At 47.0% G+C, this 23,232-nt stretch overlaps 1 protein-coding gene across 1 annotated transcript in view; it reads left to right on the plus strand.

The window, feature by feature from the left end:
• Positions 1–17,104, plus strand: part of LOC141145581 (cytochrome P450 2C20-like) — a 165,186-nt gene extending 148,082 nt beyond the window's left edge. The window contains exon 10 of the mRNA XM_073632407.1: positions 16,895–17,104. Coding sequence (XP_073488508.1) covers positions 16,895–17,091 — 197 coding nt within the window. The 3' untranslated portion in view covers positions 17,092–17,104. The remainder of the gene's footprint in view (positions 1–16,894) is intronic.
• The last annotated feature ends 6,128 nt before the right edge of the window (positions 17,105–23,232 follow it).

Genomic DNA, 23,232 nt, shown 5'->3' on the forward strand with positions numbered 1-23,232 from the left:
AAGGCATGAATTGGGATAAAATCTTAGGAACAAAGAACACAGAGGAGAGATGGGTTTGCTTTAAGAGCATATTAAATAAGGGCATTAGCCAATGCATCCCATTGGGTAATAAATTTAAAAGGGTGAACAAAAGTCCTGGATGTCTTAATTCCAATGTAAAAATGCATATTAAATAAAAGGAGAAGGTCTTCAGAAAATACAAGGTTGAGGGATCATCATCAGCATTCAGACTTTATAAAGAATGCAACAAGAAATGTAAGGGTGCAATTGGGGCAGCTAAGATAGAACACGAAAGACACATAGCGGAGGAGATAAGAGACTATATACAAGATTTTAGTAATGAGAACGGTATCATTAGCAGTAATCAGCATGGATTCATGAAGAATCGTTCTTGCCAAACCAATCTTTCTTTATCGTACATCACGGGACACAGAGCACCATAGTAATGACTATCTGGGTTTATATGCTACCTTTAGGTGATTGGACAATGGCAACCAATAGTAAGAAGGTTCCTCCCATATAACCCCTCCCATACAGGAAGTACCTTAGTTTTTTTGTCAGTGTCTTGAAGGTGATGGTCACGGCTGTGAAAGCTCTTGCTTCAAATAATGTCCCAGTGAGGATGTTATAATCGGATCCATTCGGATGGCATATCATGCTAAAGTGGATGGTACCCGAGCCCTGGTTCAAGAACAGGGTCTTGCCTGTAATGTTTCCTTATGGAGCTGGACCCTTGTGATATGGTATTCCTGGTCTTTTATTTGCCCAAGGAAACCTAAAGGGTGCTTTACAGGTCCAGGGGTGTGGACCCTAAAACAAAAGGGGACCCAGTCTCTAAAGGTCCTCAGTGGCATTACCCGCGGTGATGGGGAAGATTGGGCCTATCTCAGGCTCTGCTGCGAGGATCGGTGAGTGCTTCCTTTGGAGGCCCCATTTTATTACATTATTTATATAAGTAATGTTATGTCAGATTGCATGCCAGATTGTAGTGCCTTTTGTGTCCACTGTGTGGTTCCAGAGTGCGGTTGCACAGACTAGGTTACCTGTTGGGGACCGCGTGTAGGGTCGCGGGCGCGTGCATGCGGGTAGCGCGCACGTGCAGACGGTGCATGCGTGCGCAACCCACTCCCTCCTGCGCGCCCACTAGTGTGCGGGATGGCGGCATCGCGGCCGCGTGTTTCCCTGCGGGCGTGCGCATGCGCAGTAAGTCCCGGGCATGCATACGTCCCATGACGACGCATGCATAGGGAAGTCAGGCGCCTGCGTGTGTCATTGCTGTTCGTTTTGGCTCAGAGGAGCCGGGAGCCGGTCACAGTGGGACACAGAGCGGGGCACGTGAGTCGGGCATTTGCAAACTCTGTAAGGAGGTTATAGTAGGCTTTGTATACAGCCATATAGCACAGTAAATTTCCTAAAAATCAGCATGTCTTCCAGAAAACGAGGTGCAGGGAACAGGATTAATCCAGGGGTTAAAGTGACTCCTTCGAAAACAGGAGATCAACCTCAGGCTACTGCAGCACCTGTCTCCCCTGAAAGACCTGTGGCATTTGGCCTGGCTGAGCCATTGCATTTGTCAGGCATTGTGGCCACCACCAATATCCCTGCTTCGACTTATGTTACTAAGGATGACTTAACGTCAGCTCTCGCTGGTCTTGAAGGCAAAATAGTGGGTATGATTGCCTCAGTAACGCAGGGAGGGAGGAAACGAAATAGATCTCCCTCTCCTGAGCCTAGCCCCAGTGCTGAGTCACTTGAGCACCAGGACTCCCTTAGCCAATTGGGTCCTTGTGATTTGGATCCTGAATGGGCAGAGGATTTCGAGGAGGTGGCCATAGGGGATAAAGATGCTGAAGCAGAGGAGTCCTCTGCAGGGGACTCAGGTTCGGAGGAACCGTTGACAGCTTTGCAATCCCAAAAGCTGTTTATCCAGTCTTTAACCGAAATGGTAAGAGCAGGTTTCAAGTTGCCCCCTGTACAAGGGCCAGAAATTTCCTGTTCTACATTGGGATCCTTGCGACCTCTGCAAGGTTCTCAGGCGTTTCCTGTGCATCCATTATTGGAGCAATTGATTTACGCTGATTGGGAACATCTGGACAGAATATACTTACCTCCTAAAAGGTTTTCTTTTTTGTACCCGATGGAGGAAAAGTTCAAAAAAAGGTGGGATACACCTTTAGTGGATGCTGCTATTTCTTCAGTAAACAAAAGCTTAACCTGTCCAGTAGATAATGCCCAAGGGTTTAAAGACCCAGCAGATAAAAAGCTGGAATCTTTGCTAAAGGCCTCCTTTGCGGTGGCCGGATCAGCAGTACAACCAGCTGTTGCGGCTATTGGGATCTGTCAATCCCTGAAGGACCGTTTTAAAAGACTGATCAGGAACCTACCTATTCAGGAGGAATATTCTGATGAATTAACAGAACCTTCTCGAGCTTTGTTTTGCAGTAGACGCATTAAAACACTCAATCCAGCAGATGTCTCGCTTTGCGCTACTCTCAGTGCATATGCGCAGAGTTTTGTGGTTAAAGAACTGGTCAGCCGAGATGCCATGCAAGAGGCTACTTGTGGCTTTTCCCTTTCATGGGGAACGTTTGGAGAAGATCTGGATAAGTATATCCAAAACATCTCAGGAGGAAAGAGCTCCTTGCTTCCTGTGAAAAGAAGGAATAAGCAGCCTTCCTTTAAGATTCCGAACGCTCCTGGGCCAGGCGCATCTTCTCCCAAGAAGTATCGACGGCCTCAACCACCTGCCTTTAAAAGACCTCAGGGTCAGAAAAGAACTTGGACTCAGAAGCCGAATAAGGCCAATGCCAAGTCCTCCTTGTGAAGGGGCGCCCCCACTCTTACAAGTGAGGGGCAGACTGCAGCGGTTCACAGATGCTAGGGCAGGGTGGGTGCAGGACAAGTGGGTTATCTCCACTATAACGCAGGGCTACAAAATAGAGTTTCGCGATTTTACCCCAAATCAATTTCTGAGATCAAGAGTTCCTTTGGATCTAGAAAAGAAGAAAAACCTATTCACAGTGCCGAAGCCAAATGGGGAAGTAAGGCCCATTCTGGACCTCAAATCCTTCAATTCCTTTCTAAAAGTCCGAATCTTCCGGATGGAATCGGTTCGTTCAGTAATAGCATCTCTAAGAAAAGGGGACTATTTAGCATCCATAGACATACCTGCATGTACCAATTTTCGGACAACATCAAAGGTTTCTACGCTTCTCAGTGGAAGAGTGTCATTTCCAGTTTGTAGCACTACCATTCGGTCTGGCTACGGCCCCTCGAGTCTTCACAAAGGTGTTGGCTCCGGTATTGGCCTCTCTAAGGTCTCAGAAGATATCGGTGATAGGATATCTGGACGACCTTCTGTTGAAGGACCAGTCCTATTTCACCCTGATTATAGAACGTTTCAACTACAGTTCATGTTCTGAGATGCCTAAGTTGGATTCTGAATATGGACAAATCAGCTCTTCATCCAGTTCAAATCTTGACATATCTAGGCTTAATCCTGGCCACGACCCAGGAAAGGGTGTTTTTACCCCCCTTGAAGGTCAGCTCAATAGTGGAGCTGGTCAGGAAAGTCAAAAGGGTAGAAAGACCCTCAATTCGATTATGCATGAGACTGCTGAGGAAGATGGTGTCAACTTTCAGCGCAGTTCCTTATGCGCAGTTTCACTCCAGGTTGTTCCAGAGAATGATCCTGGAGGCTTGGGACAAGTCTGTCCTAGCCTTGGATCATCCAATATCTCTATCCCCAAAGGTAAAACAGGACCTCTCTTGGTGGTCAAAGACCAGCAACTTAAAAAATGGGAAGTCCTTTCCACCAGTAACTTGGAAGGTGGTAACTTCAGACGCCAGTTGTCTCGGCTGGGGAGCAGTATTGGAAGAGGCCTCCGTACAGGGAAAATGGTCCCAGGTAGAAAAAACCTTACCGATCAATCTGTTGGAAATCCGAGCAGCTCGCTTGGCCCTCATATTCTGGACAGCCAGGCTGCGGGGGTCTCCGGTCAGAGTCCAGCCGACAATTCCACAGTGGTGGCATACAACCACCAAGGGGGTACCCGGAGCCGGGCAACCCAAAAAGAAATAAATCATATACTGACTTGAGCAGAGAGACACGTGCCATCTGTCAGCAGTCTATATTCCGGGGGTGGACAATTGGCAGGCAGACTACCTAAGTCGTCAGCAGTTGTTGCCAGGGGAATGGTCCCTCCACCCCAAAGTTTTCCTTCAAATATGCCAGCATTGGGGGATGCCAGAGGTGGATCTCCTGGCATCCAGGTTCAATGCCAAGGTGGACAGCTTTGTGTCCAGAACCAGGGATCCACTTGCCGTGAGGACGGATGCATTGGTGGTTCCCTGGGATCGGTATTCTCTAATTTACGCCTTTCCTCCGATCCAGATGCTGCCGCAACTGTTACGCAGGATACAGATGGAGCAGAAAACAGTAATTCTGGTGGCCCCACAGTGGCCAAGGAGGTCTTGGTATTCAGAGATTGTGAGGATGGCAGTAGGGGACCCATTGTGTCTTCCTTTCTTGCCTACTGTCCCAAGGTCCAATATACCATCCTTCTTTACGGTCGCTGAATTTGATGGCATGGCTATTGAGACCAGAGTACTAAAAGACCGTGGTATCAGTGGTTCTGTTCTTGCCACTTTGATAAATGCTAGAAAGCCAGTGTCTAGAAAAATTTACCATAGAGTCTGGAAGTCATACATCTCATGGTGTGAGAAGAGAAGATGGCACCCTCGCAAGTATACAATTGGGAGGGTTCTTGCCTTCCTGCAAGCAGGAATTGACCTAAACTTGTCCTTAGGAACCATTAAAGGACAGATTTCGGCCTTATGCCGCGTACACACGAGCAGACTTTCTGGCATACTTGGTCCGGCGGACCAGAGTCCGCCAAACAATCCGATCGTGTGTAGGCTCCGGAGGACTTTTTTTCCCAAAAGTCCACCGTACCTAGATTTGAAACATGTTTCAAACCTTTGTCCGCCGGATTCCGTTCTTGACGGAAAGTCAGTTCGTCTGTATGCTGGTCCGACGGACAGGGTATTGCATCTCGCGCTCGCTGCAATAGAACAAACAAATTTTCCTATTGCGGCAAGCGCGGGGAATACCAGGCCCTTAGGTCTGGTATGGATTTTAAGGGGAACCCCCTACGCCAAAAAAAGGGCGTGGTGTCCCCCCTAAAATCCATACCAGACCCCGATCCGAGCACGCAGCCCGGCCGGTCAGGAAAGGGGGTGGGGATGAGCGAGCACCCCCCCTCCTGAACTGTACCAGGCCACATGCCCTCAACATTGGGGGTGGGTGCTTTGGGGGAGGGGGGCGCCCTGCGGGCCCCCCCACCCCAAAGCACCTTGTCCCCATGTTGATGAGGACAAGGGCCTCTTCCCAACAACCCTGGCTGTTGGTTGTTGGGGTCTGTGGGCAGGGGGCTTATCAGAATCCGGGAGCCCCCTATAATAAGAGGGCCCCCAGATCCCGGCCCCCCACCCTATGTGAATGAGTATGGGGTACATGGTACCCCTACCAATTTACCTAGGGAAAAAGTGTCAATAATAAAACACATTACACAGGTTTTTAAAATAATTTATTAGACAGCTTCGGGGGGTCTTCCTCCGGCTTCGGGGGTCCCTCCAGTTCCTCTTCTCCCAGCATCCGCTTGGTTCTCTCCGGCCTCTTCTACCGGTGTTCCAGTTCTACTGCCGGCTCCTCCGCTGTCTTCATGCCGCTCTTTTGCCAGCGGAGGCCCGGACTTCTGGCTTCTTGTCTTCTTGTCTTCTTCCCTCTTCTCCAGATGTTGACACGACGGTCTCTCAGGCTGGAATGCTCTCTGAGCGCTCCGCTGTGACTGATATAGGCTGATATAGGCGGAGACCCCGCCCCCTTATGCCGTCATAGTCCCTGGGCATGCTGGGACTGTGACATTTTAGGGGGCGTGGTCAACATCACCCGGTGACCCCCAGCCCATTACCAGGCCCTTTGGGTCTTGTATGGGTATTAAGGGGAACCCCGCACCCAAATTAAAAAAAAGAAAAGGCGTGGGCCCCCCAGGCCCTATATACTCTGAACAGCAGTATACAGGTGGTCCCAAGAAAGACAGGGACTGTAGGTTTGTTAAGTTGAATCTGTTTGTAATTTGGAACAGGTGCACTTTCTGTCCCAATGATAATTGGATGTTGAAAATTTGGGTTTTTTAGGGAAACAAGGATTGGTGATAAAGCATCAGTGGAGGAGACACCTTTTTCCAATATTAACTCTTACAGGAGAGAATTTCCATTCCTAGGGTTAGATTTCCTCTCACTTCCTGTTGTCTCCCTCCGTTTGTAAGTAGGAGTCGTTTGTAAGTCGGATGTTTGAAAGTGGGGGCCTGCCCTATATACTCTGCAGAAATTTGGGCCTTAGGTGTTGGTGGTACCAGAACACTGTAAGCTCTCTCAGTTACTCTTGGTGGGTGCTGGAACGGGCATTGCTTTGAAATATTATATCAAGAATTGTAATTACATGCCCCTGTTGAACAGGGTCAGAAAAATTGGGCCTGTGGTGGTGTGGTGGTGTTGCTACAACACTGTAAGCCCTCACAGTTACTCTTGGTGGGTGCTGGAACGGGCATTGCTTTGAAATATTATATCAAGAATTGTAATTACATGCCCCTGTTGAACAGGGTCAGAAAAATTGGGCCTGTGGTGGTGTTGCTACAACACTGTAAGCCCTCACAGTTACTCTTGGTGGTCGCAGGAACGGGCCCTGCTGTGAAATATTGGATCAAAAATTGTAATTACACGCCCCTGTTGGACAGGGGTAGGGATGAGCCGAACACCCCCCGGTTCGGTTTGCACCAGAACCTGCGAACGGACCGAAAATTCGAACGAACGTTAGAACCCCATTGACGTCTATGGGACTCGAACGTTCAAAATCAAAAGTGCTCATTTTAAAGGCTAATTTGCATGGTATTGTCCTAAAAAGGGTTTGGGGACCCGGGTCTTGCCCCAGGGGACATGTATCAATGCAAAAAGAACTTTTAAAAACGGCCGTTTTTTCGGGAGCAGTGATTTTAATGATGCTTAAAGTAAAAAAAAAAAAAAAGTGAAATATTCCTTTAAATATCCTACCTGGGGTGTGTCTATAGTATGCCTGTAAAGTGGCACGTGTTTCCCGTGTTAAGAACAGTCCCTGCACCAAATGTCATTTTTAAAGGAAAAAATCTAATTTAAAACTGCTTGCGGGTTTAATGTAATGTCGGGTCCTGGCAATATGGATGAAAATCAGTGAGACAAACGGCATGGGTACCCCCCAGTTCATTACCAGGCCCTTTGGGTCTTGTATGGATATTAAGGGGAACCCCGCACCCAAATTTAAATAAGGAAATGTGTGGGGCCACCAGGCCCTATATACTCTGAACAGCAGCATACAGGCGGTGCAAACAAGACAGGGACTGTAGGTTTGTTGTTAAGTAGAATCTGTTTGTAATTTTGAACGGGTACATTTTTAACGTGTTTAGCTCCAGCCAAAAAATCTTTTTTAAGCTTTTCGGAAAACATAGGGAAGGGTTATCACCCCTGTGACATTTGTTTTGCTGTCTGTCCTCCTCTTCAGAAGATTTCACCTCACTTTTTGTCCCAATGACAAATGTTTTTGAAAATGTGGGATTTTTTGTGGAACAAGGATTGGAAAGCATCAGTGGAAAGGAGAAATGTTTTTCCCATATTAACTCTCACTTCCTGTTGTCTCCTTCCCTTTGCAAGTAGGAGTCGTTTGTAAGTTAGATGTTTGAAAGTAGGGGCCTGCCCTATATACTCAGCAGAAATTTGGGCCTTAGGTGTTGTTGTGGCCACAACACTGTAAGCCCTAACAGGGCCCTGCTGTGAAATATTAGATCAAGAATTGTAATTACATGCCCCTGTTGAACAGGGGCAGAAAAATTGGGCCTTTGGTGGTGGTGGTGGTGCTTGTGCCACAACACTGTAAGTCCTCACTCGCTCTTGGTGGGTGCAGAAATGGGCCCTGCTGTGAAATATTAGATCAAGAATTGTAATTACATGCCCCTGTTGAACAGGGGCTGACAAATTAGGCCTTAGGCACTGGTTTTGGTGCCACAACACTGCAACCCCTCACAGATACTCTAGTTGGAACGCAGAAATGAGCCCTGCTGCAAAGTATTGCATCAAAAATTGTAATTACACGCCCCTGTTAAACAGGGGCTGAAAAATTGGGCCTTAGGCACTGGTGGTGGCGCCCAGAACCAAAAACGTTCTTACAAGCTATCAGCGTGATGATTGAGGAGGAAGAGGATAATTACTCATTTGGTTACATCAGCATCAGGTGCTTGGTAGCTAGTGGTAATCCAAGACTGATTCATTTTTATGAAGGTCAGTCGATCGACCGAGTCGGTGGACAGACGCACCCTGTGATCAGTTACAAAGCCTCCAGCAGCACTTAATGTGCGTTCCGAAAGAACGCTAGATGCAGGACAGGCCAGTAGCTCAATTGCATACTGTGCAAGCTCTGGCCAGTGATCCATCCTCAAGACCCAGTAACCCAGAGGATTTTCGGTGGGAAAGGTGTCCAAGTCAGATCTTGCCCCTAGGTATTCCTGCACCATGTAAAACAGACGCTGCCGATGGTTGCTGGAACCGATCATACCTTGGGGCTGCGGACCAAAAAATTGTCTGAACGCATCGGTCAGACAGCCACCTTCTCCACCGCTCCTTCTTTGACTGACCGAAGCCTCAGCAACACGTTGTCCAGAAAGAGGAGTTTGTAACCTCCCAGTCTCTGGGAACGCATTGCACAGACCTTTCTGCAAGGCCTCCCGAAGATGTTTCATCCTCTGCTCCCTCTGCGATGGCAAGATAAGGTCCGCAACCTTACCCTTGTAACGTAGATCAAGGAGGGTTGCCAGCCAGTATTGGTCCTTCTCCTTGATACCACGAATACGAGGATCCTTACGCAGGCTTTGCAGGATCAGGGAGGCCATGCAGCGTAGGTTTGCTGAGGCATTCGGTCCGGAGTCCTCTGGGTCACTAAGGACGACATGGTCCGCAGCCACCTCCTCCCAGCCACGTACAAGTCCATGTGTTTCTTGGGACTGATCCCTTAAAGACTGCTGCTGATGCTGAGTGCCAGGCTCCACCTCCATACTGACACAATCTTCCTCCTCCTCCTCCTCTTCCTGTGTGATCGGCGGGCACGCAGGAACACTGTCTGGATAAAGGGGGCCTTGAGAGCTAAGGAAGTCCTCCTCTTCCTGCCTCTGTTCTGCCTCAAGTGCCCTGTCCATTATTCCACGCAGCGTGTGCTCCAACAGGTGGACAAGGGGGACAGTGTCACTGATGCATTCACTGTCACTGCTCACCATCCTCGTGGCCTCCTCAAATGGTGACAGGACAGTGCATGCATCCCTGATCATGGCCCACTGGCATGGGGAAAAAAACCAAGCTCCCCTGACCCTGTCCTGGTGCCATAGTCGCACAGGTACTCATTGATGGCCCTCTGTTGCGTGTGCAGCCGCTGCAGCATGGCCAACGTTGAGTTCCACCTGGTGGGCATGTCACAGATTAGGCGGTTCTTGGGCAGGTTAAACTCCTTTTGGAGGTCCGTCACCCGAGCACTGGCATTATATGACCGGCGGAAATGCACACAGACTTTCCTGGCCTGCCTCAGGACATCCTGTAAGCCCGGGTACCTGCCCAAGAACCGCTGCACCACCAAGTTAATGACATGAGCCAAACAGGGCACATGGGTCATTTGTCCCTGTCGGAGGGCAGAGAGGAGGTTGGTGCCATTGTCGCAAACCACCATTCCTGCGTCCTGTTGGCGTGGCGTCAACCACCTCTGAACCTTCCCCTGCAGAGCTGACAGAACCTCTGCCCCAGTGTGGCTCCTGTCCCCCAAGCACACCAGCTCAAGCACCGCATGGCATCATTTGGCCTGCGTACTTGCGTAGCCCCTTGAACAGCTACGGAGCACCGCTGGTTCCGAGGACAAAGCACAGGAAGAGGCCATGGAGGAAGAAGAAGAGGAGGGGGTGGAGGAGAGAGGTGTGTCACAATCATTAGCATTTTGGAGGTGTGGTGGCGGAACAACCTCCAACACTACTGCACCTTGTCCTGCATCCTTCCCAGCTGCCAGCAGAGTCATCCAATGCGCCGTGAAACTTAGGTAACGTCCCTGTCCATGCCTGCTGGACCATGAGTCAGCAGTAATATGCACCTTACTGCTGACCGCCCTGTCCAGCGAGGTATGGACATTGCCTTCCACATGCCGGTAAAGAGCCGGAATCGCCTTCCGTGAGAAAAAGTGGCGTTTGGGTACCTGCCACTGAGGAACCGCACATTCCACGAACTCACGGAAGGGGGCAGAGTCTACCAACTGAAAAGGTAGCAGTTGAAGTGCTAGCAATTTTGCCAAGCTAGCATTCAACCGCTGGGCATGTGGATGGCTGGGAGCAAACTTCTTTCGGCGGTGCAGCAACTGGGGCAGGGAAATTTGCCTGGTACAATCTGACGTCGATGTACCAAAAGCAGATTGCCCACAAGTACTTGGCTGTGACACACCTAATTCTACACCTTCATTCCTCTCAGTGCAGGTCTCAGAGAGGACTGAAGGTATAGTGGGGTTGGAGATCTCAGCTGATGAGGAGCAAGGAGAGGTCCTCTTTGTTCTTTGGTGTGGGTCTTTTAGATACTCTTGCCAATGAACTGCATGGCAGGTCAACATATGTCTGGTCAAGCATATGGTACCCAAGCGGGAGATGTTTTGGCCACGCGAGATACACTTGAGAAATATGTTGCAAATAGCAGTGGTGCGATCTGATGCACTCGTCTCAAAAAAGGCCCACACCAAAGAACTTTTTGAATAACGCGCACAGACTGCAGCGCCCTGCACATGTGGAGCTTTGGGGTGCGATGCAGTCAATGTGCTGCCCTTAGGCTGGCCCCTGGAGGGCATCCTGCCTCGTAGGTGATGTGCCGCCTCCTCCTCCTCCTCCTCCTCACACCTATCAGGCACCCACGTTGAGTCAGTGACCTCATCATCCCCTCCCTCCTCATCACTGGAGCAAACCTGGCAGTATGCTGCAGCAGGGGGAGAATGACTGCCAGATTGCTGTCCTTCTTGGGCACCCCCTCTGTCCGTGCTCATATTACTGCCTTCATCGATCTCAGTATCATCATCGGAGCCTTCCAAATGCTGGGCATCCTCCTGGAGCATGTACCCAACACTGTGGTCAAACAGTTTGAGGGACTCCTCAGGAGGACATGGTGGGGCTAGGGAAGGAGTCACTGATGACATTGAGCCGAGGGAAGAGGCCGCTGCTTTGCCAGACAAAGTACCCTGGGCATGGGTGAGAGAGGATGAGGAGGATGAGGACGGCTTGGTCATCCACTCGACCAAGTCTTCCGCATGTTGCGGCTCAACACGGCCAGCTGCCGAAAAAAAGGCCAAGCGTGTCCCACGGCCATGTGCTGATGAGGATGCACCATCTCCACGACCAGCACTAGACACAGAGCCTGCTTGCCCTTTCTTATTGGCTTGTGACTGTCTGCCTCTCCTTCTTGGCCTTCCAGACATACTAATGGCCTGTAGTTGCACTAAGCTGGGATATATATATGTACTGATACTGCAGCTAGCAAAATCAACTGCCTGCCTGTAGTATGAGAACACCACCAACCTTCTACAGGTAGCTTTAGCTGAACACTGTGCAGAGCTCGCAAAAAACTAACTTGTAGCTTTTCTAGCTGCCTGCGGTAGTGATAGGATCAGGAAAACACCACCAACCTTCTACAGGTAGCTTTAGCTGAACACTGTGAAGAGCTCGCAAAAAAATAACTTGTAGGTTTAGCTGAACACTGTGAGGAGGACGCACCACACTAACTTGTAGTTTTAGCTGAACACTGTGAGCAGGACGCACCGCACTAACTTGTAGTTTTAGCTGAACACTATGCAGTGGTCTCACCCTACTAACTTGTAGTTTTAGCTGAACACTGTGAGCAGGACACACAGCACTAACTTGTAGTTTTAGCTGAACACTGTGCAGAGGTCTCTCTAAACTAATTTGTTATTTTAGCTGAACACCGTGAGCAGGACGCACTACACTAACTTGTAGTTTTAGCTGAACACTGTGAGCAGGACACACCCCACTAACTTGCAGGTTTAGCTGAACACTGTGAGCAGGACGCACTGCACTAACTGTAAATAGTCTAGCTGCCTGCCTGTGGTACTAATAGGATCAAAAGAACACCAGCAATTTTCTTCAGGTAGCTGTAAATACTGTAACAAGACAAGCCTGCCTGTCAGTAAGAAGATAACAGGAATGGATCTAGCTAAACTGAATACAGTGTGTATATATATATGCAACACCTGGGATGTGTGTATGTATGTATGTATGTATATATATATATATATATATATATATATATATATATACACAATACACTGTAAATGCAGCTAACTCACTGATTGTCCTGCCTAATCTAGCTAACTCAAATGAAATTACACTTTCTCTCTCTGTCTATCTATGTATCTCAACGCCGGAACACACACTACACAGGGCCGCCGTGCAGGCGGCCTTATATAGTGTGGGGCGTGTTCTAAACCCCCTGAGCCATAATTGGCCAAAGTCACCCTGGCTTTGGCCAATTACAGCTCTCTCTACTGACGGCGCTATGATTGGCCAAGCATGCGGGTCATAGTGCATGCTTGGCCAATCATCAGCCAATGTTCGAGTCGAACATGGGTTCGACTCGAATATGAAGCTCATCTCTACTATCAATTTAGCCAAGCTAGCATTCAGCCGCTGGGCATGTGGATGGCTGGGACCAAATTTCTTTCGCCGGTTTAGCAACTGGGGTAGGGAAATTTGCCTGCTTCAATCGGACATTGGTGTAGCAATAGTAGATAGTAGTAAAACTTGGAACACCTAATTCTACACCTTCATTCCTCTCAGTGCAGGTTTCTGAGAGAACTGAAGGTATAGTGGGGTTGCAGATCCTAGCTGATGAGGAGCAAGGAGAGGTCCGCCTTGTTCTTTGGTGTGGGTCTTTTAAGTACGCTTGCCAACGGACTGCATGGGAGTTCGACATATGTGCAGTCAAGCATGTGGTGCCCAAGCGGCTGCTGTTTTGGCCACGCTTGATACGCTTCAGACATATGTTGCAAACAGCAACGGTGCGACCTGCTGCACACGTCTCAAAAAAGGCCCACACCAAAGAACTTTTGGAAAAACGTGCAGAGTCAGCAGTGCCCTGCACATGCGGAGCTCTGCGGTGTGATGCAATTGGTTGGCTGCCCTTAAGCTGGCCCCTGGAGGCCATCCTGCCTCTTGGAGATGTGCCTCCTCCTCATCCTCCTCCTCTCTCCTGTCAGGCACCCACATAGAGTCAGTGACCTCATCATCCCCCTCCATCCTTGTCACTGGAGCAAACCTGGCAGTATGCTGCAGCTGGGGGAACATGACTGCCAGTTTGTTGTCCTTCTTGGGCACCCCCTCTCTGGGCTCACGTTACTGCCTTCCTCAATCTGGGTACCATCATCAGAGCCTTCAAAACGCTGCACATCCTCCTGCAGCATGTACCCAACACTGTGGTTGAACAGTTTGGGGGACTCCTCAGGGCATGATGGTGGGGCTAGGGAAGGAGTGACTGATGACATTGAGCAGATGGGAGAGGCCGCTTTGACAGCTGCATTGGCAGCCAAAGTACTGGGTGACAGAGGATGAGGACGGCTTGGCCATCCACTCTACCAACTCTTCTGCATGTTGTGGCTCAACACGGCCAGCTGCCAAAAAAAGGACAAGCGTGCCCCACAGCCATGTGCTGAGGATGCACCGTGTCCATGACCAGCAATGTTGGCTGCAGACACACAGGCTGCTTGCCCTCTTTTAGTGGCCTGTGAGCGTCTGCCTCTCCTTGTTGGCCTTCCAGACATACTGTATTTGATTTATTTGTAATGTATTTGAATAGGTACACCAGGAATGGCCTGCAGTGAGATAAATCTGGGATGTATATATATATACTAATTCTGAATATACTGCAACTAACTGAATCAACTGCCTGCCTGTAGTATATTAGGAAGAGAACAACAGGAATGGTCTGCAGTGAGATCTAGCTGCACAGGATACAGTACTGAATATACTGCAGCTAACTGAATGAACTGCCTGCCTGTAGTATATTAGGAAGAGAACAACAGGAACTGTCTGCAGCGAGATCTAGCTAAACTGTATACAGTATACTGAATATACTGCAGCTAACTGAATGAACTGCCTACCTGTAGTATATTAGGAAGAGAACAGGAACTGTCTGCAGCGAGATCTAGCTGCACAGGATACAGTACTTAATATACTGCAGCTAACTGAATGAACTGCCTGCCTGTAGTATATTAGGAACAGAAAAACAGGAATGGTCTGCAGTGAGATCTAACTAAACTGGTTCAACTGCCTGCCTGAAGTAGATTACAAATAGTACAGCAGGAACGGTCTGCAGTGAGATCTACGTAACTGAATAAACTGCTCAAAGTAAATGAAATGACACACTCTCTCTCTATATATCTCTCTATATGCCAGCAACACACTACACAGGGCCGACGTGAAGGCAGCCTTATATAGTGTGGGGGGTGTACTTAACCCCCTGAGCCATAATTGGCCAAAGGCACCCCGGCCAAATGGGGAAAGGTTCTCTCTGGAGAAGAGACGCTTGAGAGGGGAAATTTACAAATACCATATTGGTGAACCCACAATAGGGATAAAATTTTTTTGCGGAAGGGAGTTTAACAAGACACGTGGTCACTCATTAAAATGAGAAGAAAAGAGGTTTGACCTTAAACTATGTAGGAGGTTCTTTACTGTAAGAGCAGCAAGGATGTGGAATTCCCTTCCACAGGCGGTGGTCTCAGCAGGGAGCATCAATAGTTTCAAAAAACGATTAGATAAGCACCTGAACGACCACAACATACAGGGGTAATCAATGTAATACAGACATATAATCACACACATAGGTTGGACTTTTTGGACTTGTGTCTTTTTTCAACCTCACCTACTATATAACTATGTTACAGGCCACTTGCACCAAAAAAATCTCCTTGTTGACTGTCATTGTTTGTACATTTGGGTAAAACAGAGACAATCCTGAAAGTCCATCTATATTGTTGCAGTAAACATAACGCCATGAAGGGAAAGGATAAGAAACCTATAACTGTACTTGGTTGTTTCAGGAAATGGAGTTTTAAAGTCTTCTGGAAGAGCCTTTAGGCCATCTATGGCCATCTGTATCTCCATGTTATAGGCCAGTGATGGCGAACCCAGATGTCCTATGATGCTCAACTACACTGCAGAGTGTATGAGCATCATGGGAAATGTAGTTCCAAAATATCTGGGGTGCCAAGGATGGCCATCTCTGTTATAGGCTGTGGGATCATTAGGTGATAAGGGTTTTTCCTGGGAGAAGGCATGACAGAGAGAACTTGAGGTGATAAGGGACGGTCTATTTTCTCCATCAAGTGTTGTCTCTAGAATTTTTTTGGCCATCCTCACATCCAGAGCTGGTCTATGGGTGTGAGGACATCAGGAACTAGCCATGTACAAGACCACTAGCATGCGGGGGAAGGGGGGGGGGGGGGGCAAGCATGTCAGGGACCAGTCTTGCATTTGGAGGATCAGAGGTTTAGGTAAGTATAGCTGTGCTCTCCTCACCCCTAGACAAAAAAAGTTAACACATGCAGCGTGGGCACAGCCCAACTGAATGGGAGGAAATTTCTTTTCTCCTAGAATTCTTCTTTAACCACTTGCCCTCCGGAAGGTTTACCCCCCTTCATGACCAGACCATTTTTTGTGATACGTCACTTCATTACTTTAACTGACAATTGTGCGGTCGTGGGACGCTGTACCCAAATAAAATGTATGTTCTTTTTTTCCCACAAATGGAGCTTTCTTTTAGTGGTATTTGATCACCTCTGTGGTTTTAATTTGTTGCACTATAATCAAGAAAAGAACGACAATTTTGAAAAAAAAAAAAAAGCATTTCTTACTTTCTGCTATAAAAAAGTGGGAAAAAAAAAATCGAATTTCTTCATCAATTTAGGCCAATATCTATTCTGCTACATGTTTTTGGTAAAAAGAATCCCAGTAAGGGTACATTGCACAAAAATTAGTGTCTACAAACTATGGAATAGATTTATGGAATTAGTCCCCAGACAATGATCTATAGTGACCTCCACAGAATTCAATCCCCACTCTCCGATCCAAAGTAACCTCCGTAGAATTCAATCCCCACTCTCCGATTCAAAACAGTTTCCATAGAATTCAAGCCACGAGTATGTGATTCACAGTGGCCTCCATAAAGCTGGCTGATGCTATCTGAAAGTTTCATTTCCAGAACTGTAACCTTACTGGAGACTGATTATTATTATTATACATGATTTATATAGCGCCAACAGTTTACGCAGTGCTTTACAATGTAGAGGGGGGACAGCACAATTACAGTACAGTTCAATACAGAAGGGGCAGGAGGGCCCTGCTTGTAGAGCTTACATTCTAAAGGGAGGGGGTGGTGGTACAAAAGGTAATAGATGCAAGGAATGATTTGATGGGGGGGTGGCTCGGGGATAGTTGTTAGGTGGGTGTGGGATAAGTGAAGAACACTGCTGTGCAGGAAACCAGAGGATCAGCGCAAAAGGGGGCTTTGTCCAAGATTGGTGGATCCAGATTCCATATATAGATCCAGGAATTCACTCCTCAGTTCTCGTCCTGCACTGATCTTTAACCTTGTGCAAAATATTACTGACAAAAAACAGAATAATGCTAGTTATAAATAAGTGTTACTGATTTGGGCTAGGTAAATCATTTGATGTGTTTGACAAAATATTACAGAATGCAGTAAAACATTTTCCTCAACTTTTCTACAGGAAAGCGTGTTTGTCCCGGAGAGAATTTGGCCCGAATGGAGCTCTTCCTTTGTCTCTCTGCTTTGCTCCAGAAATTCACCTTCAAGCTGCCCCCGGGATCTGAACGTCGGGACTCCAAATGGCTGAATGCTAATAAACATGACATTATGTCTAATGCTCAGCTGTGTGGCGTGCCCCGAGCATTACCCACTAAGTAACTTGTTATGAAAAGAGCATCTTAGGGGTTCTTTGTGGTGGACCTCAATACAGAAGTATAATGATTTAAAACTTTAGCATGTTTTGTTATATGTCTAATTAAAACAATATCAATGAATTTTGTTGGGCCCCGCTCACATACAAATAGTTACATACAAAACACATGTGCTGTCATTAACAATTAATAGTGGTATGTGGGACATTGGTATTTGCACAGGTGAAAACAATAAATACAAGTGACCAAAAAGCGTTTGGCAATCACACAACAGAACAGTTTGTGTAAAAAACATATACTACATAAATTGCCACGCTATAGAAGTGATAAGGGCAGCACAGTGGTGTAGTGGTTAGCACATTCATCTAGCAGCAATAGGGTCGCTGGTTCAAATCCCAATCACGACACCATCTGCCTGGAGTTTGCATGTTCTCTCTGTGCCTTTCCTCTGGGTACTCCGGTTTCCTCCCACACTCCAAAGACATGCTGGTAGGTTAATTAGATCCTGTCGAAAAATTGGCCATATATGTGTATGTTGTATGTGTATGTGTTTGTAAGCGTGTCAGGACCTCATGGGGCAAAGGACCGTGCTATACTGCAGATGGACACCGGCAGCAAAAAAGCGCCCTGAGGCAATTCAGACTGCATAGGTAGCACTATACAAGTCACTCATTCATTCATTCATAATGAACTGCAACAACACATAAAATGACAAAAGTCAATCCAAAAAAAGTCCAAAGGAAGATAGATAAAGATAAAGTCTTTAAAATCGTGTCCAAAGGATGATGAATGACCTGAATGACCATACACCCAAGTGCATCTTTCACCGTGATAATACACGATGTACTCTTACTGGATCTCTAGACTCCACATTATAAGATTCACAAAACATGGAGGATCCATTGATTGGATATAGGTGGGTGGGGATAGTGTCGTGGCTGACTGTGCTGGTTCTCATTCTTTCTCATAGGTGTCATATAAAGAAAAGGGAGAATGTCCACATAGTGTAAAACCATGTGGTGGTTTTATTAAGAAAAGCGTTGCTGAAAACTTACACAAGTCCAGTAAAATGCGGCATATAAATGAAAAGTTTCTCAGGTTAAACTCTGCAGATCAAAGACCAGGCTGGCATGGTGAAGTAGGACATAGACTCCATGATACCCCCGATGACGTCGCATATGACAAAATATGTAGGGGGGAGTCTATGTTCTACTACACCATACCAGCCTCATCTTTGATCCTCCATGTTTTGTGAATCCATGTCTGTTTAGACTCCTATAATGTAAAGCCTATAGATTCAGTAACAGTACATCTTGTATTATCATGGTGAAAGGTGCACTTGGGTGTATGGACGTTTATCATCCTTTGGACACGATTTTAATGACTTTATCACCTACCTTCCTTTGGACATTTTTTTGGATTGACTTTTGTCATTTTATGTGTTGTTGCACTTCATTATCACTTGTATAGCGCGGCAATTTATGTTTTATACATGAACAAGTAATAGCAAAGCTGCTTTACACTCTTCTACTCGAGAGACAAATTATGGACATGTTTCGGAATTTGCCCATTGACCAGACAAAAATGTTATTAGTGAAATGTTCAGTCTAAGTTATGTACATCAAACGGCAGGTAATCACCATCCAAAGACCTGTATAAGCAAAATTTTCCATAGAACTCTACAAGGATAATTCAACCAGATTAGAAATATGGTGCAAACAGATTCCCCACCCCATGTGTTATATTGTAATGTCACCTAAAATCTTATCTTGTTGGATCAATATAGAAATGTTGCCTCATAGACCATTGTAAATATAGACCACCAGAGCTGAAAATGTAATCTAAACACGTTTACTTAGAATTTTGTATATTGTTGTCATGATGCTATTTGACAACTTCCAACTATTCTCAAACAGGAGATTTAGTAGAAAGAGAAAAAAGGGCCTGTAGGTAGTTCAATTGACAGAGGCACCTGATGTGGTTGTTCAAAGGATAGGCGTGAGTCGTCTGCTTTAGTAAAACATCCAATTACTTTATTTTACGAAAATGAAACGTGTTTCGTGGCTTTAAATTGCCACTTCCTCAGTTCAAGGTGATAGAATTGGTGTCTAGTATCAGCTGGTATTGAGATCCACTTGGAGAATATTCTTTAATGGTTAGCACGTCTGCCTGGCAGCACTAGGGTTCATTGGTTGGAATCCCAACCATAGCGCTACCTGCCTGGAATTTGCATGCTCTCCCTGTGCCTGCGTGGGTTTCCTCCCACACTCCAAAGAGGTAGGTTAACCACTTCAGCCCCGGAAGGTTTTACCCCCTTTCTGACCAGAGCACTTTTTACAGTTTGGCACTGCGCCGCTTTAACTGCTAATTGCAATGCTGTACCCAAACGAAATCTGCATCCTGTACCCAAACAAAATAGAGCTTTCTTTTGGTGGTATTTGATCACCTCTGCGGTTTTTATTTTTTGCAATATAAATGAAAAAAAAACGAATGTTTTGAAAAAAAAAGATATTTTCTACTTATTGTTATAAAAAAAAACAATAAACTCAATTTTAGTCATACATTTAGGCCAAAAAGTATTCAGCCACATGTCTCAGGTAAAATACAATAAGCGTATATTTATTGGTTTGCGCAAAAGTTACAGCGTCTACAAACTAGGGTACATTTTCCTGGAATTTACATAACTTTTAGTTTATGACTACCTATTTCATTTGTTGAGGTGCTAAAATGGCAGGGCAGTACAACCCCCCCCCCCCACGTGACCCCATTTTGGAAAGTAGACACCCCAAGGAATTTGCTGAGAGGCTTGTTGAGCACATTTAATATTTCATTTTTGTGTCATAAGTGATTGAAAAATGACAAAAAATAAAAATTTACACAAAGTTGTCACTGAAATGATATATTGCTCAAACATGCCATGGGCATATGTGAAATGACACCCCAAAATACATTCTGCTGCTTCACCTGAGTATGGGGATACCACATTTGTGGGACTTTAGGGAGCCTAGCCACGTACAGGACCCCGAAAAGCAATCACCGCTAGGGATGAGCTTCGAGTTCGAGTCGAACACATGTTCGACTCGAACATTGGCTGTTCGCAAGTTCGCTGAACAGCGAACAATTTGGGGTGTTTGCGGCAAATTCGAATGCCGCGGAATACCCTTTAAAAGTCTATGGGAGAAATCATAAGTGCTAATTTTAAAGGCTTATATGCAAGTTATTGTCATAAAAAGTGTTTGGGGACCTGGGTCCTGCCCCAGGGGACATGGATCAATGCAAAAAGGTTTTAAAAAGGGCCGTTTTTTCAGGAGCAGTGGTTTTAATAATGCTTAAAGTCAAACAATAAAAGTGTAATATCCCTTTAAATTTCGTACCTGGGGGGTGTCTATAGTATGCCTGTAAAGGGGCGCATGATTCCCGTGTTTAGAACAGTCTGACAGCAAAATGACATTTCGAAGGAAAAAAGCCATTTAAAACTACTCGCGGCTATTGCATTGGCGGTCCGACAATACACATAGAAGTTCATTGATAAAAACGGCATGGGAATTCCCCACAGGGGAACCCCAAACCAAAATTTAAAAAAAAATGACGTGGGGGTCCCCCTAAATTCCATACCAGGCCCTTCAGGTCTGGTATGGATATTAAGGGGAACCCCGGCCAAAATTTAAAAAAAAAATGACGTGGGGGTCCCCCTAAATTCCATACCAGACCTTTCAGGTCTGGTATGGATTTTAAGGGGAATCCCGCACCAAAAAAAAAAAACAAAAACGGCGCGGGGTCCCCCCAAAAATCCATACCAGACCCTTATCCGAGCACGCAACCTGGCAGGCCGCTGGAAAAGAGGGGGGGCGAGAGAGCGGCCCCCCTCCTGAACCCTACCAGGCCACATGCCCTCAACATTGGGAGGGTGCTTTGGGGTAGCCCCCCAAAACACCTTGTCCCCATGTTGAGGACAAGGGCCTCATCCCCACAACCCTGGCCGGTGGTTGTGGGGGTCTGCGGGCGGAGGGCTTATCAGAATCTGGAAGCCCCCTTTAACAAGGGGACCCCCAGATCCCGCTGTCCCCCTGTGTGAAATGGTAAGGGTTTGTACCCCTACCATTTCACTAAAAAACTGTCAAAAACGTTAAAAATGACAAGAGACAGTTTTTGACAATTCCTTTATTTAAATGCTTCTTCTTTCTTCTTTCTTCTATCTTCCTTCATCTTCTTCTTCTTCTGGTACTTCTAGTTCGTCCTCCGGCGTTCTCGTCCAGCATCTCCTCCATGGCGTCTTCTATCTTCTTCTCCTCGGGCCGCTCCGCACCCATGGCATGGGGGGAGGCTCCCGCTCTTCTCTTCATCTTCTTCTCTTCTTCATCTTTTTCTTCATCTTCTTCTTTGCTTCTTTTCTTCTCTTCTTCATCTTCTTCTCCGGGCCGCTCCGCACCCATGCTGGCATGGAGGAAGGCTCCCGCTGTGTGACGCGTCTCCTCTTCTGACAGTTCTTAAATAATGGGGGGCGGGGCGGGGCCACCCGGTGACCCTGCCCCCCCTCTGACGCACGGGACATGACGGGACTTCCCTTGTGTGTCAGAGGGGGCGGGGTCACCAGGTGGCCTCGCCCCCGTTATTTAAGAACCGTCAGATGAGGAGACGCCGTCACACAGTGGGAGCCTCCCTCCATGCCAGCATGGGTGTGGAGCGGCCCGGAGAAGAAGATGAAGAAGAGAAGAAGATAAAGAGAAGAGCGGGAGCCTAACCCCATGCCATGGGTGCGGAGCGGCCCGAGGAGAAAAAGATAGAAGACGCCGCGGAGGAGATGCTGGACGAGAACACTGGAGGAAGAACCAGAAGAACCAGAAGAAGAAGATGATGATGAAGGAAGATAGAAGAAAGAAGAAGCATTTAAATAAAGGAATTGTCAAAAACTGTCTCTTGTCATTTTTAACATTTTTGACAGTTTTTTAGTGAAATGGTAGGGGTACCCCCTTACCATTTCACACAGGAGGGGGCCGGGATCTGGGGGTCCCCTTGTTAAAGGGGGCTTCCAGATTCTGATAAGCCCCCCACCCGCAGACCCCCACAACCACTGGCCAGGGTTGTGGGAATGAGGCCCTTGTCCTCATCAACATGGGGACAAGGTGTTCTGGGGGGCTACCCCAAAGCACCCTCCCATTGTTGAGGGCATGTGGCCTGGTACTGTTCAGGAGGGGGGGGCTCTCTCGTCCCCCCCCTCTTTTCCTGCGGCCTGCCAGGTTGTGTGCTCGGATAAGGGTCTGGTATGGATTTTTGGGGGGACCCCGCGCCGTTTTTTTTGTGGCATGGGGTTCCCCTTAAAATCCATACCAGACCTGAGGGGTCTGGTATGGAATTTAGGGGGACCCCCACATCATTTTTTTTTTTAAATTTTGGCCAGGGTTCCCTTTAATATCCATACCAGACCTGAAGGGCCTGGTATGGAATTTAGGGGGACCCCCACGTCATTTTTTTTTTAAATTTTGGTTCGGGGTTCCCCTGTGGGGAATTCCCATGCCGTTTTTATCGATGAACTTTTATGTGTATTGTTGGACCGGCGATGCAATAGCCGCGAGTAGTTTTAAATGGCTTTTTTCCTTTGAAATGTCATTTTGCTGTCAGACTGTTCTAAACACGGGAAACATGCGCCCCTTTACAGTTATACTATAGACACCCCCCAGCTACGAAATTTAAAGGGATATTACACTTTTATTGTTTGACATTAAGCATTATTAAAATCATTGCTCCTGAAAAAACGTCCGTTTTTAAAACTTTTTTTTGCATTGATCCATGTCCCCTGGGGCAGGACCCAGGTCCCCAAACACTTTTTATGACAGTAACTTACATATAAGCCTTTAAAATTAGCACTTTTGATTATTCATGTTCGTGTCCCATAGACTTTAACGGTGTTCGCGTGTTCGAACAAACTTTTTTCCTGTTCGCATGTTCTGGTGCGAACCGAACAGGGGGGTGTTCGGCTCATCCCTAATCACCGCCTTCAGGATTTCTAATGCCATGTACACACGAGCGGACTTTACGGCAGACTTTGCCCAGCGGACTTTACGACGGACTTTCTGAATGAATGGACTTGCCTACACACAATCAACCAAAGTCTGTCGAATTCGTACGTGATGACGTACGACCGGACTAA

This window comes from Aquarana catesbeiana, linkage group LG05 (genome assembly GCF_042186555.1).
Source record: "Aquarana catesbeiana isolate 2022-GZ linkage group LG05, ASM4218655v1, whole genome shotgun sequence".
Lineage (NCBI taxonomy): Eukaryota > Metazoa > Chordata > Amphibia > Anura > Ranidae > Aquarana > Aquarana catesbeiana.